Consider the following 27,784-nt stretch of genomic DNA (forward strand, 5'->3'; position numbering starts at 1 on the left):
GATCACAAGGTCAGGAAATTGAGACCACCCTGGCTAATGCAGTGAAACCCGTCTTTACTAAAAATACAAAAATTAGCCGGGCATGGTGGCAGCCACCTGTAGTCCCAGGAACTCGGGAGGCTGAGGCAAGAGAATTGCTTAAACCCAGGAGGCAGAGGCTGCAGTGGGCTGAGTTCATGCCATTGAACTCCAGCCTGGGCAATAGAGTGAGACTCCGGCTCAATAAATACATACATACATAATACGTACGTACGTACGTACAAAAATTAGGCCGGGCGTGGTGCCTCACACCTGTAGTCCCAGCACTTTGGGAGGCTGAGGCAGGCGGATCACCTGAGGTCAGGGGTTCGAGACCATCCTGACCAGCATGGAGAAACCCCATCTCTAAAAATACAAAATTAGCCTGGTGTGGTGGCACATGCCCGTAATCCCAGCTACTCGGCAGCCTGAGGCAGGAGAATCACTTGAACCCGGGAGGCAGAGTGAACCAAGATCATGCCATTGCACTCCAGCCTGGACAACAAGAGTGAAACTTTGTCTCAACAACAACAACAACAACAACAACAAAATTAGTCAGGTGTGGTGGTGCATGCCTGTAATCCCAGCTACTTGGGAGGCTGAGACAGGACAATCACTTGAACCTGGGAGGTGGAGATTCCGGTGAGCCTAGATCACACCACTGCAGTCCAGCCTGGGCAACAGAGCAAGACCCTGTCTCAAAACAACAATGACAACAAAAAAAACAAACCTGTGATGCAAAGGCGTAAGAATGATACAATGGACTTTGCAGACTCAGAGGGAAAGAATGGGAGGGGAATGAGGGATAAAAGATTACACATTTGGCCTGGCACAGTGGCTCACGGCTGTAATCCCAGCACTTTGGGAGGCCGAGGCAGGTGGATCACAAGATTAGGAGTTCAAGACCAGCCTGGCCAAGATGGTGAAACTCCGTCTCTACTTAAAATGCAAAAAGTTAGCGGGCATAATGGTGGGCACGTTAATCTCAGCTACTCAGCAGACTGAGGCAGAGAATTGCTTGAACCTGGGATCGGAGGTTGTGGTGAGCCAAGATCAAGCCACTCCACTCCAGCCTGGGTGACACAGCGAGACTCTGTCTCAAAAAAAAAAAAAAGACCACATATTGGGGCCAGGCACGATGGCTCACACCTGAAATCCCAGCACTTTGGGAGGCCGAGGCAGGCTGATCACCTGAGGTCAGGAGTTCGAGACCAGCCTGACCAACATGGAGAAACCTGGTCTTTACTAAAAATACATTTTTTTTTTCTAGATGGAGTCTCGCCCTGTGGCCAGGCTGGAATGCAGTGGTGTGACCTTGGCTCACTGCAACCTCTGCCTCCCAAGTTCAAGTGATTCTCCTGCCTCTGCCTCCCGACTAGTATGACTAGAGGGGCGCGCCAATAAAATACAAAATTAATTGCGCCATTGCACTCCAGCCTGGGCAACAAGAACGAAATTCTGTCTCAAAAATATGTATATACAAAATTAGTTGAGTGTGTCAGCACAGCCCTGTAATCCCAGCTACTTGGGAGGCTGAGGCAGGAAAATCAGTTGAACCTGGGAGGCGGAGGTTGCAGTAAGCTGAAATCGTGTCACTGGACTCCAGCCTGGATGACAAGAGTAAAACTCCGTCTCAAAAAAAAAAAAAAAAAAGGCCAGACGCAGTGGCGCACACCTGTAATCACAGCACTTTGGGAGGCCGAGGCAGGAGGATCATGAGGTCAGGAGTTTTAGACCAGCCTGGCAATATGGTGACACCTCTGTCTCTACTTAAAAATACAAAACTTAGCAGGGCGTGGTGGTGCTCACTTGTAGTCTCAGCTACTTGGGAGGTTGAGGCAGAAGAATCACTTGAACCTAGGAGGCAGAGGTTGCAATGAGCTGAGATCGTGCCACTGCACTCCAGCCTGGGCAACAGAGCAAGACTGCATCTCAAAAAAAAAAAACAAAACTACACATTGGGTACAGTGTACAGTGCTTGGGTGATGGCTGCATCAAAATCTCAGAAATCACCACTAAAGAACTTATTCATGTACAAAAAATAAATAATTTTTAAAAATTCTATATAAAATAAAATATAGTATTTAGTCTTAAAAAGAAAACAGGGTGGGCATGGTGGTTTATGCCTATAATCCCAGCACTTTGGGAGGCTGAGGAGGGCGGATCACCTGAGGTCAGGAGTTCAGGACCAGCCTGGCAAAACCTTGTCTCTACAAAAATACAAAAATTAGCCAGGCATGATGGTGGGTGCCTGTAATCCCAACTACTCGGGAGGCTGAGGCAGGAAAATTGCTTGAACCCGGGAGGTAGAGGTTGCAGTGATTCATCATTGTGCCATTGCACTCTAGCCTGGGCAACAGAGTGAGGCTCCATCTCAAAACGAAAACAAACACCTGTGTCCCTTACCCAGGAGAGCAATGTTACAAGACAGTGGCCATGGGGATGGAGAAGAGAGGATGGAGCATGGAAATGTGTAGAATCAACAGGATATGGTGATTCATTGGATTGTTGGGGGATGGTAATGGAAAGGGAGGAATTGAGGATGATTTCTGGAAGTGGTCAGAGTTGTGGGAGGAAAACTGGTGTCATGATGGCAAAGGAAATAAAGGAGGATTGGTCAGTAGTGTCAGAGAAAGATGGAACAGCATCACCTTGATTCTGCAATTAGAGATTATGGGTAATTTTTTCAGAGTAGAAGAACGTTTTTAGTGAGTGGAAGAGTGGGCATCAACAGGTGAGGAAGTGAAGATCGCAAACATAGGGTCCTGGCTATCTTAGAGAAATAGTATTTGGCCTTCAGTGACTAATGACAATTTCAGGGTAACACAAAGTGGACTACGTGCCAGCTATTATCTGCTGGAAGAAAAGCCTTGGAAGAAAGGACATTTATTTGTGAATGGGTATTTGTATCTGTATGAGTGCTGATCTAGGCAAGATAACAGACATTTTTACCCATCTCCAAGACCTCGAGGAGCACCAAAGTCCTGAGGCCTAGAGCTTGCCTGCTGCTGTGTAAAGCAGGCATATCCTCTTTAGGCCCAACCACCAGTCCTTGGTTCCTCTGGGAGCTAGGGGACCAAGCCACATATAGTAGGACTACCAAATGGGAACTTTCATCCATGTGAATCTAGGTACCTAGAATATTATTTAGTTTTTGGTATTTTTTTCTTTTTTCTTTTTTTTTTTGAGATGGAGTCTTGCTCTGTTGCCCAGGCTAAAGTGCAATGGTGCGATCTCGGCTCACCACAACCTCAACCTCTGCCTCCAGGGTTCAAGCAATTCTCCTACCTCAGTCTCCCGAGTAGCAGAGATTACAGGTGCCCACCAATGAGCCCAGTAATTTTTGTATTTTTAGTAGAGACGAGGTTTCACTATCTTGGCCAGGCTGGTCTCGAACTCCTGACTTCAGATGATCCACTCGCCTCGGCCTCCCAAAGTGCTGGGATTACAGGCATAACCCACCGAACATGGCCAAATTTTCTGTCTTTTAAGAGACAAGGTCTTGCTCTGTCACCCACTTGGAGTGCAGTGGCACAATCATAGCCTCAAATTCCTGGGTTCAAGTTATCCTTCTGCCTCAGTCTCCCACAAGTCATGACACAAGTCATGGTTCCTGGTTAGGACATTCTTGCATGCTATTTCATTTTATTTATTTTTATATATTTTTTTCAAACAGAGTCTCACTCTGTTGCCCAGACTGGAGTGCAATGGCATGATCTCAGCTCACTGCAACCTCCGCCTCCTGGGTTCAAGCAATTCTCCTGCCTCAGTCTCCTGAGTAGCTGGGATTACAGGTGCCTGCCACCAAGCCTGGTTAATTTATTTATATTTTTAGTAGAGACAGGGTTTTGCCATATTGGCCAGGCTGTTCTCTAACTCCTGACCTCAGGTGATCCACCCACCTTGGCCTCTCAAACTGCTGGGATTACAGGAGTGAGCCACCATGCCTGGCCTTTTTTTTTTTCTTCTTTTGAGATGAGTCTCACTCTGTCACCAGGCTGGAGTGCAGTAGCACGATCTCGGCTCACTGCAACCTCTGCCTCCTGGCTTCAAGCGATTCTCCTGCCTCAGCCTCCTGAGTAGCTGGGACTATAGGCATACGCCACCATGCCCAGCTAAATTTTATACTTTTAGTAATGACGTGTTAACCAGGATGGTCTCTATCTGCTGACCTCATGATCCGCCCACCTCAGCCTCCCAAAGTGCTGGGATTACAGGTGTGAACCACTGCAGCTGATGTGTGCATATATATATATATATATATATATATATATATACATCACTTTATTAACGATAAAGATGTTGACACTTTACCATAAAAAATAAACCAGTTTACAGTAAATATATATATATATATATTTATTTATATTACTGCAAACTGGTTTATTTTTTATGGTAAAGTGTCAACATCTTTATTGTTAATATAAACAACTAATGTCAAAGAAATGAAGGAAGGCCGGGCGCGGTGGCTCAAGCCTGTAATCCCAGCACTTTGGGAGGCCGAGGCGGGTGGATCACGAGGTCGAGAGATCGAGACCATCCTGGTCAACATTGTGAAACCCCGTCTCTATTAATACAAAAAAAATTAGCTGGGCACGGTGGCGCGTGCCTGTAATCCCAGCTACTCAGGAGGCTGAGGCAGGAGAATTGCCTGAACCCAGGAGGCGGAGGTTGCGGTGAGCCGAGATCGCGCCATTGCACTCCAGCCTGGGTAACAAGAGCGAGACTCCGTCTCAAAAAAAAAAAAAAAAAAAAAAAAAAAAAAAAAGAAATGAAGGTAATTTTATAAACTCAACTTTTTTAAGTACCTGAAATTTCTATTTGATTATATGGTTTTATACCACACTTGTTCAAATGCATTTCTCTCCCTTAGAGAGACGATTCCAGCATCACTCCTTTAGAATTATTTCAGTCATCCCTAACATGTGACTTTACCAAAGACTTTAAAGCTAAACAAACAAGCAAAACAAAATTTCAATGACTTTTAGATGAATGGAATAAGAAACAGTCATGACATGACAATTGGGGATATTCATCTCCAACAAGACACTGTCAAAATGTTTCCTCTGATACAGCAGTTATAAGTCAGAACCTTCAAAACACAAGGGCAGAGCAAGAGTAAAATAAAAGAAGTGTCTGCAACTTAAGCCTCCCACAGTCCTAAGTCTGATATGCACAAAGCAAAGTCTCTTTCCTGCAAACTAAATTCCATCCAGTTGAGCTTTCAGAGATAGATGCCTAAGAGCTATCATGAATAAATACAGCATATTGACTCTAGCTGCGTCAATTATGCCTGAAGAGTTTAATACCCATCCAAGTCCAAAGATGGAGAATACATACACTGGTATGGTGATAGGCAAGAGAAGACTGTAAAAGCAAAGGCTTGCTGTGCTAGTGCAGCCTTGTGGGAAGTTTTCTTCCACCGAGGCTGAGTAGAACAGTCCTGCTAAAGAAACCAGTGGAATAAGAACAGTCAATGTAGAAGAGAAAGAAACATTCGTCTCTTCCACTTATTACCCGCCTGTGTTTTAAAAGGTATGTGGTATTAAGAAAAGTTGGCTGTTGTGTTTTTTATTTTTTTAATTGTGAACTAATGCTGCTCCACTTCTTCTTGTTTCTTACATTGATGGGTCATCCTAGCTGCCTGTGGTAATTTTTTTTTTGGGGGGGGTAGAGTCTCGCTCTGTCGCCCAGGCTGGAGTGCAGTGGCATGATGTCGGTTCACAGCAAACTCCGCCTCCAGAGTTCAAGCGATCCTCCTGCCTCAGCCTCCTGAGTAGCTGGGATTACAGGCACGCACCACCACACCCAGCAAATTTTTGTGTATATATATTTTTAGTAGAGACGGGGTTTCGCCATGTTGGGCAGGCTGGTCTCGAACTCCTGATCTCAGGTGATCTGCCAGCTTCAGCCTCCCAAAGTGTGGGGATTACAGGCGTAAGTCACCGTGCCCAGCGAATTCTTCATTAATTAATTCATTTGTTGATGCTTCATATGAGTGGCTTCCTGGAGAGCGGGAACACCAGGAACTCCAGCAGCGCTGGATCCAAGGTACGGGGCGTCTCCTCTGTCCTCTTGTTCAGGTTGGCCAAAGGCTTGCAGGCCCTATGGGCGACCTTGGACAGCGGTGCGTGTGTTCTCCACAGTCCTGAGGCGAGCCTGCCGCGTGCTCAGCTCAGCATGGTCTAGCAGCCAGAGATAGGGCCTGTCTGCGTCTCCGACAGCAGTGCTCCAGCTCCTGGCTTCCCGCTCTTCCAGCCCCGCCGGGCCTTTTTAAATATTTTTTTGAGACAGAGTCTCGTTCCAGGCCCAGGCTGGAATGCAGTGGCGCTATCTCGGCTCACTGCAACCTCTGTGTCCTGGGCTTAAGCGATTCTCCTGCTTCAGCCTCCCGAGTAGCTGGAATTACAGGTGCCTGCCACCACGCCTGGCTATTTTTTTTTATTATTTTTAGTAGCGAGGGGGTTTCTCCATGTTGGCCAGGCTGGTCTCGAACTCCTGGCCTCAAGCAGTCCACCCACCTCGGCCTCCCAAAGTGCTGGGATTACAGGCATGAGCCACTGCACCCAGCCCCTTATAACGTGTAAATCTAATAATTTTCATATGTTTGTCTTTCAAATTTTCAAGAATGTTTAACATACAAAAAGAAGACTGCCTCAGCCAGGTACGGTGGCTCATGCCTGTAATCACAGCGCTTGGGGAGGCTGAGACAGGTGGATCATCTGAGGTCAGGAGTTCGAGACCAGCCTGACCTACATAGTGAAACCCTGTCTCTACTAAAAATACAAAAAATTAGCTAGGTGTGGTGGCAGGCACCTGTAATCCCAGCTACTCAGGAGGCTGAGGCTGGAGAATTGTTTGAACCCAGGAGGCGGAAGTTGAGGTAAGCTGCAACAGGGCCATTGCACTCTAGCCTGGGCAAGAAGAGTGAATCTTCATCTCAGAAAAAAAAAAAAAAAAAAAAAGAAGAAGAAGCTGGGCGCAGTGGCTCACGCCTGTAATCCCTACATTTTGGGAGGCTGAGGCGATCACAAGGTCAGGAGATCGAGACCATCTGGCTAACATGAAACCCCATCTCTACTAAAAAATACAAAAATTAGCCAGGCATGGTGGTGTGTGCCTGTAGTCCTATCTACTTGGGAGGCAGAGGCAGGAGAACTGCTTGAACCTGGGAGTTGGGGGTTGCAGTGAGCTGATACTGCGCCACTGCACTCTAGCCTAGGCGACAGAGTAAGAGTCCATCTCAAAAAAATTTAAAAATTAAAAAAAAGAAAGGACATGATAGCTCATGCCTGTAATCCCAGCACTTCGGGAGGCCGAGGCGGGTGGATCACGAGGTCAAGAGATCGAGACCATCCTGGTCAACATGGTGAAACCCCGTCTCTACTAAAAATACAAAAAATTAGCCGGGCATGGTGGCGCGTGCCTGTAATCCCAGCTACTCAGGAGGCTGAGGCAGGAGAATTGCCTGAACCCAGGAGGCGGAGGTTGTGGTGAGCCGAGATTGCGCCATTGCACTCCAGCCTGGATAACAAGAGCGAAACTCCATCTCAAAAAAAAAATAAATAAATAAAAATAAAAAATAAAAAATTAGGCGAGGCTCAGTGGCTCATGCCTGTAATCCCAGCACTTTGGGAGGTTTAGGCAGGTGGATCACTTGAGCCCAGGAGTTGGAGACCAGCCTGAACAACATGGTGAAACCCAGTTTCTACTAAAAATACAAAGTTAGCTGGGTGTGGTGGCACACGTCTGTAATCTCAGCTACTTGGGAGGCTGAGGCAGGAGAATCTTTGAATCTGGGAAGCGGAGATTGCCGTGAGCTGAGATGGCACCATTGCACTCCGGCCTGGGCAACAAAACAGAAACTCCGTCTCAAAAACTAAAAATTAGTTGGGCATGGTGGCATGTGCCTGTGGTCCCAGCTACAGTTACTCGGGAGGCTGAGGTAGGAGATCACTTGAGCCTGGAATGTGGAGGCTGCAGTGAACTGTGATTGTGCCACTACACTTCAACCTGGGTGACAGAATAGGACCCTGTCCTCAAAAAAAAAAAAAAAAAAAAAAAAGGAAATGTGGCTTGTACAGAACAGTGGAGATGAAGACAAGGATGGAATCTAAGTAACAGCACAGGCAGGAAGTCGACTGTTGGTGCCATGTTGACAGAAGCCTTGAACTCCTTTCCTTCTGCCTGCCCTGCTACCTGCCCCTCTCTAGGATAGAAAGTGAATGAGTTTCCAGTCTGCAAGGATTTGGGGGGTGAAAAAAGGAAGCTGCTTTGTCTTCAGCTCAAGTTTGGTAAAACAAACCGAACAATGAACAGGGCAAAAAGTGCTGGAACATGGGTTTTGTGCAAGATATGCTGGAACATGTATGGCGGCACCAAGCACTTCAAGGCTGTATGAATCACATCTAGTAATTCACTCAGCAGCCACTATATACCTATAAGCAAGGGTGAGACAGTTTTCTAATCCTGCTACGCCCTCCTGCAACTTTTCCTGCAACCCTCAAAGCTCACAGTTCCACAGGGGAAACTGTAGGAGTTCCGCAGAGGAGCGGACTCCTTCCTAAACATTTCACCTAGAGCTCCCAGCACTGGGCCCAGTCATCCCCGGTATGCTGACCATCCATCAGTCAATAAACTGTTACGTACACGCTACGGGGCAAGACAGCTGAGAAGACATTACTCCCCTAGAAGGCAAAGATAAATCCCTGTAAGCACAGGTTCAAAGGGCGCATGCGTAAACGCTAAGCAACCGCAGTGATGAGGGTTACTGCCATCGAGGCACGGGGCAGATCAATCTAAGGCGCGGCGAACACTCCCAGAGCAAGCTCGCGGCACCGGACGCCCCTCCCCTTTTCCTCCGGCCTCCCCTGACGGAAGCGGAAGCGGCGCTCGCGCAGCCGAGTCATCTGGCTCGCTGGCTCCGGAAGCCGTGCTCCTTCACCCTCTTCGTTGGTCTCCTGTCACCATGGCGCTGGCTGTCTTGCGGGTCCTGGAGCCCTTTCCGACCGAGATACCTCCATTGGCGGTGCTGCTGCCGCCCGGGGGCCCATGGCCGGCGGCGGGGCTGGGACTGGTGTTGGCCCTGCGGCCTGCAGGGGAGAGCCCGGTAGGGCCGGCGCTGCTGGTGGCAGCCCTGGAGGGGCCGGGCGCCGGCACCGAAGAGCAGGGGCCCGGGCCCCCGCAGCTACTGGTTAGCCGTGCGCTGTTGCGGCTCCTGGCACTGGGCTCTGGGACCTGGGTTAGGGCGCGGCCTGTGCGGCGGCCCCCGGCGCTAGGCTGGGCACTGCTTGGCACCTCGCTGGGGCCTGGGCTCGGACCGCGAGTCGGGCCGCTGCTGGTGAGGCGCGGAGAGACTCTGCCAGTGCCCGGACCTCGGGTGCTGGAGACGCGGCCCGCGTTGCAAGGGCTGCTAGGCCCAGGAACTCGGCTGGCTGTGACTGAGCTCCGCGGGCGGGCCAGACTGTGCCCAGAGTCTGGGGACACCAATCAGCCCCTACCCCCGCCCGTAGTGTCCTCCTTTGCGGTTTCTGGCACAGTCCGGCGACTCCAGGGAGTTCTGGGAGGGACTGGAGATTCACTGGGGGTGAGCCGGAGGTGTCTCCGTGGCCTTGGCCTCTTCCAGGGCGAATGGGTGTGGGTGGCCCGGGCTGGAGAGTCATCGAACACTTCACAGCCGCACTTGGCCAGGGTGCAGGTCCTAGACCCTCGATGGGACCTCTCTGATAGACTGGGACCCAGCTCTGGCCAGCTGGGAGAGCCCCTCGCTGACGGACTGGCGCTCGTCCCTGCCACTTTGGCTTTTAATCTTGGCTGTGACCCCCTGGAAGTGGGAGAGCTCAGAATTCAGGTAGGATAAAGGACTGAGGTCAGGAGTGCTTCCTCTTCCTTATACCTACTTCTCTGTCTTAGGTAAATTGGAAGACTAGAGCCTTAGCATTTAGGACTCGTGCTCCATATTGTCTTGGACTTTGAGCATAATGTTTATTTATTTATTTTTATTTTTTAAGCTCCCCAATACAGAGACAGAGGGAGGGGGGCCCCAAAGCCAAAAAAGGAAACCCCCTGAACATAATGTTTCTTAACCGTATTCATTTTCTTTTCTTTATTTTTATTTTTTTATTTTTATTTTGTATTGAGACAGGGTTTCACCATGTTGGCCAGGCTGATCTCGAACTCCTGACCTCAAGTGATCCACCCGCCTCAGCCTCCCAAAGTGCTGGGATTACAGGCATGAGCCACCACACCCAGCCTCTTTTTTTTTTTTTTTTTTTAAGATGGAGTCTTGCTCTGTCGCCCAGGCTGGAGTGCAGTGGATCTCGGCTCACTGCAACCTCCGCCTCTTGGGTTTAAGTGATTCAAGTGATTCTCCTGTCTCAGCCTCCTGAGTAGCTAGGACTGCAGGCCCACACCACCATGCCCACCTAATTTTTGTAATTATAGTAGAGACGAGGTTTCACCATATCGGTCAGGCTGGTTTCGAACTCCTGACCTCAGGTGATCCACCTGCCTCGGCCTCTCAAAGTGCTGGGACTACAGGCGTGAGCCACTGCGCTCAGCCTATTTATCCATTTCCTATGATCAAAACATAAGCCTCCATAATGTAGTCAGGCATAGGAAAGACTTTCATCCATTGAGGTGAGGTTCAGTTGTGGTGGTGCATGCCTATAATTCTAGCTACTTGGGAGGCTGAGGCAGGAGAATCACTTGAACCCTGGAGGCAGAGGTTGCAGTGAGCCCAGACCATACCGTTGCACTCCAGCCTGGATGGCAGAGCGAGACTGTCTCAAAAAGAAAAAAAAGTGAAGTTCCAGATGTGTACATTAAGCTACTCAATCGAATTAGTTTACTGAATTGCTACAATATATTCAATATTGTGCTTTATAATATGGAGGATGATATTGCTGTGCTTTTGCTTATGCTTATCTTTGACTTCAAATTGTTTCCTATTTTAGCCTCATCTGTTAAAATCCTATCTTCCTTTCCCTCAAGAGCCATCTAAAGATGACATCTTTGTCACAAAGCCTTTCATGATCTGGTAGCCACAAATTTAGCACTTCCTCCTATAGCGTTTTCTATCTTTTTTATAGCATTTATTCTATTCTGTCTTGTTATGACATAATCTATCTAATCCCCAATTATATATTGTAAATGCCTTGAAGGAAAGGAGTCTCTATTATCTTTGGTGCCTGGTGTTTAATTTTAATATTTTATTAAATACATCCAAGGGAAGTTTTTGGTTTCTGCCTTTACTTCAAGAAGAAAGTTGTAGAACAGATAATAGTTTTTCCATTTTCATGGGTTACTGAGTAAAGAGGCACCAGTTCACCACAACAGACATAAGAGTGACAAAAAATAGGCTGGGCGTGGTGGCTCACACTTGTAATCCAAGCACTTTGGAGGCCAAGGTGGGTGGATCACCTGAGGTCGGGAGTTCAAGACCAGCCTGACCAACATGGTGAAACCCCGTCTTTTTAAAGAAAAAAAAAAAAAAAGTGACAAAAAATAAACTTTCATGTGTTAAAAAAAAAAAAAAGAAAGGCCGAGCGCGGTTGCTCACGCCTGTAATCCCAGCACTTTGGGAGGCCGAGGCTGGTGGATCACGAGGTCAAGAGATCGAGACCATCCTGATTAAAAATACAAAAAAATTAGCTGAGCATGGTGGCACGTGCCTGTAATCCCAGCTACTCAGGAGGCTGAGGCAGGAGAATTGCCTGAACCCAGGAGGCAGAGGTTGCGGTGAGCCGAGATCGTGCCATTGCATTCCAGCCTGGGTAACAAGAGGGAAACTCCATCTCAAAAAAAAAAAAAAAAGAAAGAAAGAAGAAGGCGGCCAGAAATTAGCCTGGCATGGTGACGCAACGCTGTAATCCCAACTACTAGGGAGGCTGAAGGAGGAAAATTGCTTGAACCTGGGAGGCAGTGGTTGCAGTGAACCCAGATCGCACCACTGCACTCCAGCTTAGGTGACAGAGTGAGACTCTGTCTCAAAAGAAAAAGAAAAAGTTGTGTTTAGGTGTACAAATACAGTAGATATATGGTTTAGATGATACTGTCCGATATGGAAGCCACCAGCCACTTTGTGGCTTTTTAAATTTAAATTAATTAAAACTAAATAAAGTAAGCCTGGCCAACATGGTGAAACTCCATTTCTATTTTTTTAAAAAATACAAAAATTGGCCCGGCATGGTGTTGCACACACCTGTAGCCCCAGCTACTCAGGAGGCTGAGGCATGAGGACACTCATTTGAACCCAGGAGCAGAAGTTGCCGTGAGCCAAGACTGTGCTGTTGCACTCTACTCCAGCATGGACAACAGAGCAAGACAGTCTCAAAAAAAAAAAGGCTGGACGTGGTGGCTTACGCCTGTAATCCCAGCACTTTGGGAGGCCGAGGCAGGCAGATCACAAGGTCAAGAGATGGAGACCATCCTGGTCAAGATGGTGAAACCCCATCTCTACTAAAAATACAAAAATTAGCTGGGCGTGTTCGTGAGCGCCTGTAATCCCAGCTACTTGGGATGCTGAGGCAGGAGAATCGCTTGACCCTGGGAGGCGGAGGTTGCAGTGACCAAGATTGCACCACTGCACTCCAGCCTGGTGACGGAGGAAGATTCTGTCTCAAAAAAACAACAAAAATTAAAACAAATCCACTTTTTCAGTTGCTTTAGCCACATTTCTTTCGTTTTGTTTGTATCTTTTTAGCCACGTTTCGAGTGCTCAATAGCACATGTAGATATAGACTATTTCTACCATTGTAGAGATAATAATCCTAGAGTAGCCAGTTAATACTATGGGATGTCAGGTAGAGATATAAGATATATGTGAATGGGAGTGGATATAGGTTTCCTCTTGAATGGAGGAAAACTACTGGAGTACGCAAGAGTGGAGCTCATTGAACCATCCAACCACTGAACCAACCCTTTCAGCTTTTTCCGCAGCCCGAATTCAGGGTTTCCCCAAATGTCCACTTAATATTAATCCCAGTGGGTGCCTGGTGTCACTCATAGAACTTGTGGGAATACGTATCTTTACCATTTCACTGGCTCTGGGCCAAGTTAAAGGTGTCACAGAAAGGTTTTCTTTACTGGGAAATTTTTTGGAGCCAGAGTCAGGATAGGAGGTGACATTCTCTTCCTGGTGCCATTAGAGGGAGAGGTTTTCAAGTCTGCTACCTCAGGCCCCGCCTTTCACAAGTCTTGTGGTTATTGGAAAGACAGAGGATGGAAATAGGTATGTTAGCTGCTAAGAGGCAGGATAGAGCCTGCTCCCTTAGGAGAAGGTTATAAAGTGGTGATTATTTCTCTAATAGAGGTACTTGGAAGGCTCCATCGCACCTGAAGACAAAAGAAGCTGCTCATTGCTGCCTGGGCCTCCGTTTGCCAGAGAGTTACACATCGAAATTGTGTCTTCTCCCCACTACGGCACTAATGGAAATTATGACGGTGTTCTTTACCAGCACTTTCAGATACCCAGGTTAGCGACCTAATCTTTTAAGGAGGATAGCATCTCACCCTCATCACATTCCTCCTATCCCATGCCTTAGAACCAGGTACCCCAGAGGCCCTGGTTAAAAGAAGCCACATTTTAGACAGATTGTGGTAGGTGCCTCTTGGTATATCAGGGAAGACCACGGAAGAGAAGTCTGAACCATGAGGTTAATTTGGGCTCTGCCACTCACCTGTCTCTGATACCCTTTTCTAGTCTACCATTTCCCTTAGCTCATCCTAAGTCTGACTTGTTCCTTGGAAAACTGTGTGGGATCTCTGGGTGGGCAGTAGACTCAAAAAGTAGTCTACATGTTGGGGGTGGGCATGTGATAATGAACACATGCTCATTACTCCCATTGTGAGCTGACCAGGGCCACTGCTGTGTTGCAGGGTAGTCCAGGAAGGGGATGTTCTGTGTGTGCCAACAACTGGGCAAGTAGAGATCCTGGAAGGAAGTCCAGAGAAACTGCCCAGGTATGCAGCTGCCTTCTATCCTATAGCTGGGATTTGTAACCTGGGTGCATGAGTTCTGCAATCCCCTCCCTCCAAATTGTGTGTAATTTGTGCCTAAGAGGATTTTGTTGTCATGTACTTTTCTTTCTTTTTTTCTTTCTCTTTTTTCTTTCTTTCTCTTTCTTTTCTTTCTTTCTCCCCCTCCCTTTCTCTCTCTCTTCCCCTCCCTATTCTTTCTCTCTCTCTCCTTCCTTCTCTTCCTCCTTCCCTCTCTCCCTCCCTTCTTCCTTCCTTCCTTCTGTTCTTTCTCTTTTTACTTCTTTTCTTTTCTTTTTTTTTTTTGAGATGGAGTCTCACTTTGTCACCTAGGCTGTAGTGCAGTGGTGTGATCTCGGCTCACTGCAACCTCTGGCTCCCAGGTTCAGGCGATTCTCCTGCCTCAGCCTCCTGAGTAGCTGGGATTACAGGCATGCGCCACCATGCCTGGCTAAGTTTTGTATTTTTAGTAGAGATGGGGTTTCACCGTGTTGGTCAGGCTGGTCTTGAACTCCTGATCTTGTGATGCACCTGCCTCGGCCTCCCAAAGTGCTGGGATTACAGGCGTAAGCCACCACACCCGGCCTCTGTCTTTTTTTTCTGTGTGTGTGTGTGTGTGTGTGTGTGTGTGTGTGTGAGAGAGAGAGAGAGAGAGAGAGAGAGAGAGAGAGAGAGAGAGAGAGAGAGACAGACATACAGACAGGGAGACAGGATTTTGCTCTGTCACCCAGGCTGGAGTTTAGTGGTGCAATCACACCTCACTGCAGCCTCTACCTCTCAGGCTTAAGTGATCTTCCCACCTCAGCACTGCCCCTGCCCCAGTAGCTGGGACTACAGGTTCACGTCACCATGCCCAGCTTTTTTTAAAAAATTTTTTAATAGAGACAGGTTTCACCATGTTGCCCAGGCTAGTCTCAAACTCGAGCCAAAGTGATCTGCCTGCCTCGGTCTCCAGCTGGGATTACAGGTGTGCGCCACCACCCCAAAACTGTGTACGTTTTTTTTGGAGAGAAAATTCATCTCTCCTTCAGTTCCCAAACAAGTGTATGACTGAAGAAAGGTTAAGAACCAGTCAGGCATGGTGGTGCATACTTGTAATCCCAGCTACTTGGAAGGCTGGGCAACGTAGCTAGACACTGTCTCAAAAAAACAAGCAAACAGGGCCAGGCACGGTGGCTTACGCTTGTAATCCCAGCACTTTGAGAGGCTAAGGTGGGCAGATCATGAGGTCAGGAAATTGAGACCAGCCTGCCCAACATGGTGAAACGCTGTCTCTACTAAAAATACAAAAATTAGCTGGGTGTGGTGGTGGGTGCCTGTAATCTCAGCAACTCAGGAGGCTGAGGTGGGAGAATCACTTAAACCGGAAGGCAGAGATTGCAATGAGCCCAGATCACGTCACTGCACTACAGTGCTGGGTGACACAGCAAGATTCTGTCTCAAAAAATAAATAAATAAATAGGTACCAATTTAAATGAAGAAGAAGAAGAAGAGTTTAATGGCCTAGACCAAGGCGAGATTCTTTCCTTTCCATTCTCAACCTCAGAGTTGTTTGGACCAAGACTTGGGCCATACCATATCTCAATGTAAGGATATGCAGGCTCTGATTTCTCTGTGGAGTGTGCACAAGCTACTTCTCAAACCTATCTCTGAAAACGGGAAAGAGGGATTTATGTTGTTTTTGAGAGGGCTACTCTTTCTTATTAACAGAGAATAAGAAATAGAGCATAACTAAGCCAAGAACCCAAAATAAGGAATCCAGCTTTTCTCCTCCTGTTGACTCTGACCACAGAGGTTCCATGTAAAATGGTGAGGCAGGCTGAGTGCAGCAGCTCACGGCTACAATCTCAGCACTTTGGGAGGCCGAGGTGTGCAGGTCACCAGGTCAGGAGTTCAAGACCAGCCTAACCAACATGTTGAAAACCATCTCTACTAAAAATACAAAAAATTACCTGGGCATGGTGGTGCACACCTATAATCCCAGCTCCTCGGGAGGCTGAGGCATGAGAATTGCTTGAACCTGGGAGGCGGAGGTTGAGGTGAGCCAAGATTGTGCCTCTGTACTCCAGCCTGGGTGACAGAGCAAGACTCCATCTCAAAAAAAAAAAAAAAAAAATGGTAAGGCAAAGAATTGAGACACTGCTTTGGCCTTATGTGTAGGGAGGAAAACGTATAGCCCTATATCCCAGCAGTCCCTCTATTCTGGACTCATTTCCTGTAGCAATTTACTAGAAAGAGAGCACAGCTGATAGATGCACTAACCCTTGCATGAGAGCCTTCATTTCCAAGGTCTGTGGCATACCCAGCCTGGATCCTTTGCCAGGAGAAAGAGTCCTTGTCTGGAGTGCCTGATTAATCCCTGGTCAATATCCAGTGCTTGGTTCTGGCCAGTGCTCAGTGCCCCCAATCTCAGGGTGCCTAACCCCCACCCCAGATCTACTGGAGCAGAATCAGGGTGAGGCTGGAGCCTGTGCTATTTTTCCTTCACAAAGGAAGGAGAAAGGTGGTGCCCTGTGTAACCTCATTTAGGCTCCACTTTGAGCCTAAACCTCTTTGAGGTTTTCCAGATTAAGTCCACAATGAGTGGTGGAAAATGCCAGGCTGGCACTTAGCAGTCACTTCCCACCTCCATCTCCTGTCTTAAATTTAGCAAATGCCTTTGAGCTAGCTTTCTGTAGGAAAACTACAGAATGCCCACTCTTTGTACTTTGAAAGGAAAATAGGTACTAGAATCTCATGAGACAGGCTGGCAAGCCAGTTCTGTTCCTGAACTTCTGTTGTCCCCCAACCGTATAGACACCTGCTTTCCTCCTGGGTGCTGAGCACATAGTTCTTATCCCCCCAAGGAAAGCAGGGTTGGTGAGTGGGCCAATGGGTCCAAGGACAGCTAGAAGTGAGCGTTTTAAGCTGCACTGGGCTTGAGAAGGGAAGCCCTGCCAAGGTTCCTGTGAGCCCTGGAAAGGAATTCCACTGTTGGTGATGTAGCCTCTTCATCCTGTCCCTGGTGCTCCACTTCCCCAAACCAGGCTGCATGGGAGCCAGCTCTACTGTCACCTATCTAGCTGGCTGCAGCACAGCCCAGTGTTTCTTAGCAGTGTCCACATAGGTTCCAGAGCTCTGGCCCTTCTATTCACTGAGGTGGTCCAACCACCCTCCACTGAAGAAGGTGGTCTCTCCCTACCCCACAGTGTTGTCCCTTATCTCATTCCTATGCAGGACTTCCATGGTGAGTAGTACACACCATGACTCAGCTGTTCAGCTTGATCGAGATCCTAGGTTAGAGGCCCACTGTCACCTATTTATAATTAATTATAGTCAGATTCAGACTTCCTGATGTTCTAGGTTTACTGTAGTACTTAGAAGAGTTTCATAATACTAACCTGGCATGCCTTCCCCTCCAAGTTGCTGCACTCTCACACCCCTTTGCTGCCAGAGAGAGCAGCTTTGAGACCGTGGGGCAGTGTGAGCAGAGGAAATTGCAGGCTGATTGGACTTTAAGGAGGCCTAGGTTACAGTCTCACTCTGTCATTGCCTTGCTGCCTGAGGATTAAAGAGGGAAGTAGTTCATCATTTCTTTATCTGGAAAATTGGGTTAGTAGCTGTTCCTGCTACCCATTCTCTTCCCTGTTAGTAGGCGGAATAACCCTAACTCACTATGACACTAGCCAACGACTGTGCAGCCCTGGTTATGCATCAGAATTGCTGGGGAAGCTTTCAAAAAATACAGGTGCCTAAGCCCCACACCAGATTTATTGGAGCAGAATCAGGATGAGGCTGGAGCCTCTGCTTTTTTTCCTTCACAAAGGAAGGAGATAGGTTAATTTTAACAACAGATAAAATTCACATACCATAATACTTTGTTGTTTTTTTTTTGAGACAGAATCTTGCTCTGTCGCCCAGGCTGGAGTGCAGTGGCATGATCTCAGCTCACTGCAAGCTTTGCCTCCCAGGTTCAAGCAGTATTCTGCCTCAGTCTCCCAAGAAGCTTGGATTACAGGCACCCGCCACCATGCCCAGATAATTTTTGTTTTTTTAGTAGAGACAGGGTTTTACCATGTTGGCCAGGCTGGTCTCAAACTCCAGACCTCATGACCCACCTGCCTTGGCCTCCCAAAGTACTGGGATTACAGGTGTGAGCCACTGCGACTGGCCTGAAATCATACTGTTAAAGTGTACAATTCGTTTTTTTTATTCATAAGGTTGTACAACCAACATCACTGTTTAATTCCAGAACATTTTCAACACCTCAAAAAGAAACTGTACCTATTAACGGTCATTCCATATAGCTTCCCTCCCCCAGCCTCTGGCAACTACTGATCTACTGAATGGAATCATATAATGTGTGAGAAATGTTTTTTATTTATTTATTTATTTACTTACTTATTTTGAGACGGAGTCTCACTCTGTCGCTAGGCTGGAGTGCAGTGGCACGATCCCGGCTCACTGCAACTTCCGTTTTCCAGTTTCAAGCAATTCTCCTGCCTCAGCCTCCTGAGTAGCTGGGACTACAGGCACGCACCACCATGCCCAGCTAATTTTTTGTACTTTTTAGTAGAGACGGGGTTTCACTGTGTTGGCCAGGATGGTCTCGATCTCTTGACCTCGTGATCCGCCCACCTCGGCCTCCCAAAGTGCTGGGATTACAGGCATGAGCCACGGTGCCTGGCCGAGAAATGTTTATTTTTTAAAGTTTCACAGATAATTCTATGTGCAGCCAGAATACACAACCATTATTCATCAGATGGTGGTAGTAAGGAATCTGCCTGCAATGAGATTTTGTGGATTATTAAATAAAAGCCAAAGGATCCTTCCCCCTGAGGTTTTTGGGGTCTTGGTGGCTGTGTATTTGAGGGAAGACTGAAGCCAGTGGAAATAATCAGATGATCCATTGATTAGTGCAGCAGCGGCTTCCGCTGTTGGTGTGGGTGCATAGGCCACATTCCTGGAGAAACATACCCCCTCAGAGCTCTCATGGCTGTCATGGGGGATGCAGGATAGGCATAGTTCTTGCCCTCAAGTTGTGCGCGGTCTGTTAGGGAGATGAGAAAGCCCATCTGCATTCCTTTTCCCCACCATGACTCGGGACACATACTTACGGTGCTCTTGTTTGTCCTCTGTGATTGAGAAACCTTTTACTTGAGGAGGGGGATGGTGTTTGGACTCTATCTGGGGTTCATTGGGTCTTTTTCCTGCAGGTGGTGGGAAATGTTTTTTAAAGTGAAGAAAACAGTTGGGGAAGCTCCAGATGGACCAGCCAGCGCCTACTTGGCCGACACCACCCATACCTCCTTGTACATGGTGAGGCCCCGCGGGATGGATGGATATAGACCAGTGCAGGGGGTAGACATGATTTTTACAAACAAAAGCTTTTTCCTCCATTTCACAGGTGGGTTCTACCCTGAGCCCTGTTCCATGGCTCCCTTCAGAGGAATCTGCTCTCTGGAGCAGTTTGTCTCCTCCAGGCCTGGAAACCTTGGTGTCTGAACTCTGTGCTGTCCTGAAGCCTCACCTCCAGCCAGGGTGAGTGAAGTCACCACCCCAGGGTATGAGAAAAGCCTGCTTAGAACATCCCTGGAGGAGCAGCAGCCAGATGGGTAGTTTCTAATGAACTGGCCAGAGAGGAATTGGGAGGACCTTCCTCAAACCAGTATGTCCAGTCCAGGCCACCAGCACACTCCTTTCTGTAAGCCAATTCCCAGGCTCCTTTCCTGGGATAACCTCCGCCTCCAGGGCTGGCTCTGGAGGAAGAATCTCCAGCAGGGGCAGCTGTTTCTGAGACTGCCCTTCCCCTTAGGGAGCTCACTGGCCATCCAGGACTTTACTGCCCTGGCCCTGAAGGACACAACTCCCCATACCAATGGCCCAAGTGTGGACACACATTCCCCCGACCCCCTACCATTGCAATGCCTCTCAGTACCATTCAGACCAGACATAACAGTTGAGGTTTTATTGATGGCACAGTGATGCCAAAGGGAATTCGTCTTTGGCTGTTGGATATGCTGCATGCCCCGGCCAGAACACCATAATGGTGTGAAAGACACAGCTTCACTACTACATGGGGACAGCCCTGGCCTGGGGTCGGGGAGGCTCAAGGAGAGAAAAAGTGTGTCTGCTTTCTAGATTCAAGGGCCTCTGTTACTGGGGACTCTAAAGTTTGGGCAAGATGGAGGAGACGAATGTCTGTTCTCTGGTTGCAGGGGTACCCTGCTGACAGGAACTAGCAGTGTCCTTCTACGGGGGCCCCCGGGCTGTGGGAAGACCACAGTAGTTGCCGCTGCCTGTAGTCACCTTGGGCTCCACTTACTGAAGGTAAGGGTCTCTGGAGAGTAGAACCCCAACTATTTCCCCTCCTCAGCTCACATTCTGTCTCTGCTGCTTCCTCTTGCCTCCCTCCTCTGTCTACTCACAGGCCCTAACACTTCAGCCCAGTGGGTCAGGCATATTCCCATGATGCTCAGCCACGGAGAGGTACTTTTAAGGAGAGGGTTTCAAGATATTGGTGGACAGTCCAGGGAATGGGGTAGGGTAAAAAAGAGATAGGACTTGGCCAGGGTACCTTCCCCATCCCTGTCCTCCAGAGAAAAAGATGGCCCTCTGACTCCTCCCCCACCCCGCCATTCTCCTGCCCTTGTCATGCTTGCCTCTTACTCGCAGACCCATTGGGACCCCCTCCCCAGGTGCCCTGCTCCAGCCTCTGCGCAGACAGTAGTGGGGCTGTGGAAACGAAACTGCAGGCTGTCTTCTCCCGGGCCCGCCGCTGCCGGCCTGCGGTCCTGTTACTCACAGGCTTGGACCTTCTGGGCCGGGACCGCGATGGGCTGGGTGAGGATGCCCGTGTGGTGGCTGTGCTGCGTCACCTCCTCCTCGATGAGGACCCCCACAACAGGTATTTATACAGAGCTGGGTCTATCAAAGGCGGGGAGGCCAGCCAGGTGCAGTGGCTCCTGCTTGTGATCCCAGCACATTGGGAGGCCAAGGTGGGTGGATCACTTGAGGTCAGGAGTTCTAGACCAGCCTGGCCAACATGGTGAAACACCGTCTCTACTAAAAATGCAAAAATTAGCTGGGCATGGTGGCGGGTGCCTGTAATCCTAGGTACTCAGGGGGCTGAGGCAGGAGAATCACTTGAACCCAGGAGGCGGAGGTTGTAGTGAGCAAGATTGTGCCACTGCACTCCAGCCTGGGGAATAAGAGCAAGACTCCGTCTTAAAAAAAAAAAAAAAAGTGGGTGGGAGGCCCAGCCTTCCTACTTTTCAGCCTTTCAGTCCTCCCATCTCTCACCCCTCAGTGGCTTCTCAGTCATCTCCTGCCCATTTGGCTGCCCTCTAAACAGCCCTGAGCTCAGCATCTTAGGGGGATCTAGAGGGAGGAGTCTGTGGTCTAGCATTTCTTGGGGAACACTCGGTTAAAGATAAAGCACAGCCTCTGCCCTCAATGTGAGGGGGAAGCACAGTTCCCCCATCTAGGAACTGGGATAGATGCTTGTCTCCCTATCCCATCCCAGCATCCATCTCACCTCCCTGCCCTTCTGGGCCTACCTTGGGACAAGGCAGTACACAGGAGCTGCCAGCCATGTTCTCACCCTCAGCGCCCATTCCTCTGCCTGCAGCTGCCCTCCCCTGTTGGTCGTGGCCACCACAAGCCGGGCCCAGGACCTGCCTGCTGATGTGCAGACAGCATTTCCTTATGAGCTGGAGGTACCTGCGCTGTCAGAGGGGCAGCGGCTCAACATACTGCGGGCCCTCACTGCCCACCTTCCCCTGGGTCAGGAGGTGAACTTGGCACAGCTGGCACGGCGGTGTGCAGTGAGTATCAAGGCAGAGTACTGGCCCTCTAGGAGGTCCCTGGCTTTTGTCACAAGAACTAAGTCCTGTTGCCCTGTGAGAGTAGAAAACCCTAAGGCATCAACAGGGGCCTCTGCTCTGGCTAGGGGACAGTCCCCTGAAGGGTCCTGCCTACTGTGCCCTGCTCATATGTCCTCTCCTGTGGTCCCTAGGGCTTTGTGGTAGGGGATCTCTTTGCCCTTCTGACCCACAGCAGCCGGGCAGCCTGCACCAGGATCAAGAATTCAGGGTAAGAGGAGTTGGGTACAGGAGAGGAAAGGAGGAAAGAGGAAATGGATGTAGATGGGTGGGTGGTGAGGAAGGGAGAAGGGAATGGATGCTGATGGGGAGGAGGCCTCATGCGAGATCCTCCAGAGGCCTCCCTGTGTTCCTCTTTGCAGTTTGGCAGGTGGCTTGACTGAGGAGGATGAGGGGGAGCTGTGTGCTGCCGGCTTTCCCCTCCTGGCTGAGGACTTTGGGCAGGCACTGGAGCAACTGCAGACAGCGCACTCCCAGGCTGTCGGAGCCCCCAAGGTAGAGACTCAATTCTTGGAGGTGGGACAGGAGCCCCTCCACCAGCATATCCCAACCTCGTACTTTCCATCTCCTAGATCCCCTCAGTGTCCTGGCATGATGTGGGTGGGCTGCAGGATGTGAAGAAGGAGATCCTGGAGACCATTCAGCTCCCCCTGGAGCACCCTGAGCTACTGAGCCTGGGCCTGAGACGCTCAGGCCTTCTGCTCCACGGGCCCCCTGGCACTGGCAAGACCCTCCTGGCCAAGGCAGTAGCCACTGAGTGCAGCCTTACCTTTCTCAGGTGGCCAGGGGGCCTGGAAGGGATGGCGGGTGGATCAGGGGCAGCAACAGGCTGGGGAGCAGGGGCAGGAGGGGCTGCCCAAGAGGTCGATTGTGTGTATGTGCATCTGACATCCTTCTCACATCCTCTCACTCAGCGTGAAGGGGCCAGAGCTCATTAACATGTATGTGGGCCAAAGTGAGGAGAATGTGCGGGAAGGTGAGTAAGCAGGGAGGGGCAGGGCTTCTCATCCTTCCCAAACCCCGATGGCCTCCAAACCACCCCCACTCCCAGGCTACTCATGGTCATTCCTAATCCTCCTTTCCACAAGTCAGGTTCCTGCCCACCTGGGTCTAGTACCTGGAGTGCCAGTGCTGTATTGTCAGATCCCAGCCTCCCTCCCTGCTCTTGCCTAACTTCAACTCCCCACCAGCTTCCTCCTCCTGTGGGCCCCTCTCTTTCCAGTGTTTGCCAGGGCCAGGGCTGCAGCTCCATGCATTATCTTCTTTGATGAACTGGACTCTTTGGCCCCAAGCCGGGGGCGAAGTGGAGATTCTGGAGGAGTGATGGACAGGTGGGGGTCTGAGTGGGAATGGAGGCTGGGGGGTCCAGATAGAAGTTCCTGCCATTTCAGTTCTGAGATAATATAATGGAAGCTGAAAGGGGCCATGAAATTGGGCAGGGGCCACTGAGGAGAATGGAGGCCTACCTGGAGGGGCACACTGGGCACAGCTGAGCAGACGGCCCTGTTGAGACTTCCTGTAAGGAAAGGTACCACAGGCAGGGGCAGAGTCTGAGGGGACACCAAGGACTCTTGCTCCCTTCTCTCCAGGGTGGTGTCTCAGCTCCTTGCCGAGCTGGATGGGCTGCACAGCACTCAGGATGTGTTTGTAATTGGAGCCACCAACAGACCAGATCTCCTGGACCCTGCCCTTCTGCGGCCTGGCAGGTGGGCCCCTTGTGCCGCTCACCTCATTCTGTGCCTCCTTCACCCCTCGTGGCTGGGGTCCCTGACGCTTATATCTGCCTATCTCCCTAAAGATTTGACAAGCTGGTGTTTGTGGGGGCAAATGAGGACCGAGCCTCCCAGCTACACGTTCTGAGCGCCATCACACGCAAGTATGCCCTGATAGGGGACTGCAAAGGGCTTGTGCCTTTTGGGATGCTTAGGGGATGTATGCAACATGCAGGATGACCTGGTAAGCACCAGCTTTCGAGGGAGGTGATGCCAACTGTTTCTTCCTGTATCCCATAACAGATTCAAACTAGAGCCATCTGTAAGCCTGGTGAACGTGCTGGATTGCTGCCCTCCCCAGCTGACGGGTGCAGACCTCTACTCTCTCTGCTCTGATGCCATGACAGCTGCCCTCAAACGCAGGGTTCATGACCTGGAGGAAGGTAAGCCACTTGCCGGCCTGAGAGGTCAACTAAAAAGCTAGTGGGGAGCTGGGTGCACCTGAGTCCCAGCTACTTGAGAGGTTGAAGTGGGAGGATTGCTTGAGCCCAGGAGTTTGAGGCCAGCCTGGGCAACACAAAGAGACCCCATCTCTAAAAAAAAAAATTTAAGAAAAAAAAGCTAGTGGGAGACAAATCTACTTCTGGATTTCAGAGGGAGGATCACTGACATCTAAGAGACCCTGAGTAGGAAGGCACCTTCCCAGGGCTCTCCCCTGCCTAGGCATAGACCATAGCCTCTGTTCCCCAGCCTGGATGGGGACTCTGGCCTCACCTCCCCACTTGTCGCCTCTAGGGCTGGAGCCAGGGAACTCAGCACTGATGCTCACCATGGAGGACTTGCTGCAGGCTGCTGCCCGGCTGCAACCCTCGGTCAGTGAGCAGGAGCTGCTCCGCTACAAGCGCATCCAGCGCAAGTTTGCTGCCTGCTAGGAGCCCCCCAGGGTCTGGGACCCCACCCAGCATGGCTGCAGGTACCTCAATAGCCCACAGAGAGATCTAGGAGGGAAGGACTCCTTCTCAGGCTTCTGCCAACCCACCTGGAGGCCACCTCCCTCCAGGAGATTGCAGGGTGCAAAGTGGCATTGGGACAGCAGCAAGAGCTCAAGAGACATGTCCTGCCTACTTGCCTCTCCTTCCAGGAGGAGGGCCAGGGCCTTGGGTTCTGGGGATTAGGCCCTGAGAGGGCTCATGCTGTGGCTGAAAATAAAGTGTGTGCCGCCCCCTACTGGTGTGGCATGAAAGGTTGTCGTGGGGAAGAGCAGGGCTGAGAGAGGAGTAAGCGCTGGGGGAGGGCAGGAGTGGGCATCATGGGAGCCTCATCCTTCTGACATAAACACAAGGCATGCCGGAACTGAAAAAGGCACAGAATATATTGTTTACCCTTCCGTCTGCGGAACCCACATGCCTGCACCCCATCTGTAGTCTGCTCTAGAGGCTGGGCCTGGTGTGTGGCTGCTGTTCCCCATCTTCCAGACAGAGCCTAGCAGTGCCTGGGTGGAGGCTTGTGGGAGCTGAGGCCACACTCAGTCTGTCCTCTTGAGCACATGGATGAAGTAGCAGGGAACGTAGGCTTGGCCTGGCTTGTAAGGCTTGAAGTCGCCCAGGACGCTGTGCTGGCACTTGCCCCCGAAAGCTGCTTGGACCAACTCCGTGAAGGATGCCAGACAATGCGGGTAGTAGGAGAGCCGGAACTTACTGTAACAGAGCCCCAGCAACCATGAGGACTGGTGGCCTCAGCTCCCCTGACTACCACCTCACCCGCATTGAGCCAAGTGGTACCTCAAGCCAGGAGAGCCATCCTGGCCAGCCCCTGGCACCTGCACTGTGTAGTCCAGGGTCACCATGTGGGCCTTGTTGTTCACTGTCAGCACTGACGTTGTGATGTCCTTGGTCAAGTCACTCTATAGGTGGTAGGGCAGGCTGCATTAGCCTCTGTAACCCACCTTGGGGCCACTGGACCCTCACTCCCCCTGCCCCCCGCCCCCAGAGGGCCCCACCTTATAGTAGATGTTCTTTCCTGGGGGTGCACAGCCTGTGCTGAGGATGTGGTCATAGTTGCGATGATCAATGACCAGCAGGCCCCCTGCCCGCACCATGCTTGCAATGTTTTTCAGCGCCAGCCGGTGCTCACTCTGGTCCCCTGAGCTCCAGGCAGGGGCAGAAAGCTTTCATCTGCTCAGGGCCCCCAGCACCAGTCTCCCTCCCATCTCTCCCCTCCCCAGGGGTGCCAGAGCCAAGGCAGAGAGAGGCAGAGTCTGCTTTGGCAGGAGAGCAGGTGCCCAGAGGTCTGTGAAAGGGGATACAGCTCAAGGCAAGGACCATGCCCAAAGCCACACCCTCTCTCACCTTTGCAGTCTGGCAAATGAGCGAAACTGTTTCCAAGACAGATGACAGCATCAAAGCCACCCCCTGCCGGCTGGGGCACATCTTTATCCAGAGTCATCCAGTTGGCTTCTTCGATGACTGGAGGCCAGGAAGGGAAAGAGGAATCAGGGAGGCACAATGGTACTGGTGGCAGCCACCTCCACCAAGTGCAGTCCTGCCTGGGTTTCTTCTCAAGACACACAAACTCCCTGTTCAGTTAAGGGGAGGAGAGAGGAGGGGTCAAGGGAGGAGGAACCCTGGTTGGGAAGGAGGGCTCCGTGCTTATGGGTTTTTCTTTGAAGGGAGAGACAAGACGCCATAAACACAGTTAAAACCAGCTCTTCATACCCTGTATCTTATTCTGGAGCTTAAGCCTTGCTTTTCAGAGAAATGACAGTAATTTTGCTGTCTCCCAGAGGAAAACACAACGCTCCACCCCCACCCCCACCTAAAGGAGCCCCAGGCAGAATGAACGGTGTTCCTGGTGGCTGAGCTGAGAGGGCCTGGCTAGACGTGCATACCCCACTTGTCGAAGGCAGACTCATGCCGCCGGTTCCAGCGCTCCTTAAGCGCATACTTCAGCATCTTGTCACTGGCATCCACACTCGTCACGCTGAAGCCCTCTTCCACCAGCATAATGGAGTCCACCCTGGGCAGGGCCAGCAAAGAGCAGCAGAGGGAGGCAGTCAGGGGAGCCTGGAAGGGCCAGGAGGAGACCCTGGGCCAGACACTTTTGTCTCCACATTTCAGAGTCCATTCCTCTGCCTCCTCTCCCCAGGCGCTCTCCACTGACCTCACAATCTGTTTCCTGTCACCACAGGGCAACTTTTTTTAAAAAAAGCACCTCTTGAGAGCCAGGCACTCTGCAAATGTGCAGTAATTCTCATGGCAATCCTGAGAGGTAAATGGTGTTATTCCCATTTGAGAAATGGACAAATTGAGGCTCCTCGAAGTTAAATATGTGTGCACAGGAGGCAGTTGAACATGGTGGGTTAGAGCACAGGACAGACCTTAATTAACCTGGGCCTGTTATCTCCTCTTCACTGGATGATGTATGCTGGACTTTTGCTTTGCTGAGGCCTTATTTCCTCAGTAGTAAATGGGAGAATATGACTGTTTAACCTCATGGGGCTTTGTGAGTGTTTGAAAAACTGATGTATCAAAAGCTCCTGGTCCCAGGCAAGGCAGGTGCAAATGCTGAGCAATGTTAACTGCTAACACTGCTCAAGGCCATCACGGGCAGAATATCTGGAATGTCTGTGGCTCTGGCTCCAAAGCCCCAGGGACCCTCACTTTTCTGCCCACACCCTCACTCACAGTCTCCCTTCTCCTTGGCCTCTCCCTGCGCACCCCTGCCCCGACCCCGGGCCTCCCCAGGCACTCGCTGTGCTTGTTCTGCCGGGCAGGCACCAGTTCCTGGCCCTGGCGTCCCACCGCTCCAGGCCGGCAAAGGCCGCCCGGACGTGCCCGGCCCTGTGGCCCTGCGGCCCCGTGTACAGGCTGAGCTGGACCCCGATCTTACACAACGCCCCCGGCCCCCACCTCGGCTCACCCGGTGCCACAGGCCACGTCGAGCACCCGCTGGCAGCCGTGCTGGCGCAGCAGCCCGAGCAGCCATGCCTTGTACTCGGCGGTGCGGCTGCGGGTGTCTCCGATGTACATCTGCCACACGCGCGCCGCCTCCCCATCCGCGTACTGGTCCGGGAGCCCTTCGGCTGCCACCCCCAGGGAGCGGGTCCGATACACGCTGTCCACCATCCTGCGCCCGCCTGGCTCTGCAGCCACCCGCTCCAAACTTATAGGGCGGGCGTTCCGCGGCCGACGGCCCCACCTGACCAATGGCAGGTGA

At 50.6% G+C, this 27,784-nt stretch overlaps 2 protein-coding genes across 2 annotated transcripts; one reads left to right on the forward strand and one right to left on the reverse strand.

Annotated features, from left to right (window-relative positions):
- The first annotated feature begins 8,986 nt into the window (after positions 1-8,986).
- On the forward strand, positions 8,987-26,272 carry PEX6 (peroxisomal biogenesis factor 6). The gene is made up of 17 exons (XM_012448676.2): positions 8,987-9,868; positions 13,329-13,492; positions 13,897-13,980; positions 19,191-19,293; positions 19,382-19,515; positions 20,193-20,304; positions 20,673-20,881; positions 21,605-21,800; positions 21,992-22,068; positions 22,220-22,352; positions 22,430-22,635; positions 22,772-22,833; positions 23,080-23,188; positions 23,447-23,563; positions 23,656-23,733; positions 23,873-24,012; positions 24,365-26,272. Exons 1-17 carry the CDS (start codon positions 8,987-8,989, stop codon positions 24,499-24,501), a joined length of 2,943 nt encoding a protein of 980 aa, XP_012304099.1. The 3' UTR covers positions 24,502-26,272.
- GNMT (glycine N-methyltransferase) lies at positions 24,924-27,725 on the reverse strand. The gene is made up of 6 exons (XM_012448677.3): positions 27,488-27,725; positions 26,457-26,584; positions 25,918-26,034; positions 25,569-25,711; positions 25,351-25,472; positions 24,924-25,266 (listed from the first exon to the last, which is right to left on the reverse strand). The coding sequence occupies exons 1-6, from the start codon at positions 27,691-27,693 to the stop codon at positions 25,095-25,097; spliced, it is 888 nt and encodes a 295-aa protein (XP_012304100.1). The 5' UTR covers positions 27,694-27,725; the 3' UTR covers positions 24,924-25,094.
- Positions 27,726-27,784: the final 59 nt, after the last annotated feature.

This window comes from Aotus nancymaae, unplaced genomic scaffold (genome assembly GCF_030222135.1).
Source record: "Aotus nancymaae isolate 86718 unplaced genomic scaffold, 86718_ANA_hifiasm-v0.15.2.pri h1tg000040l, whole genome shotgun sequence".
Taxonomy (NCBI): domain Eukaryota; kingdom Metazoa; phylum Chordata; class Mammalia; order Primates; family Aotidae; genus Aotus; species Aotus nancymaae.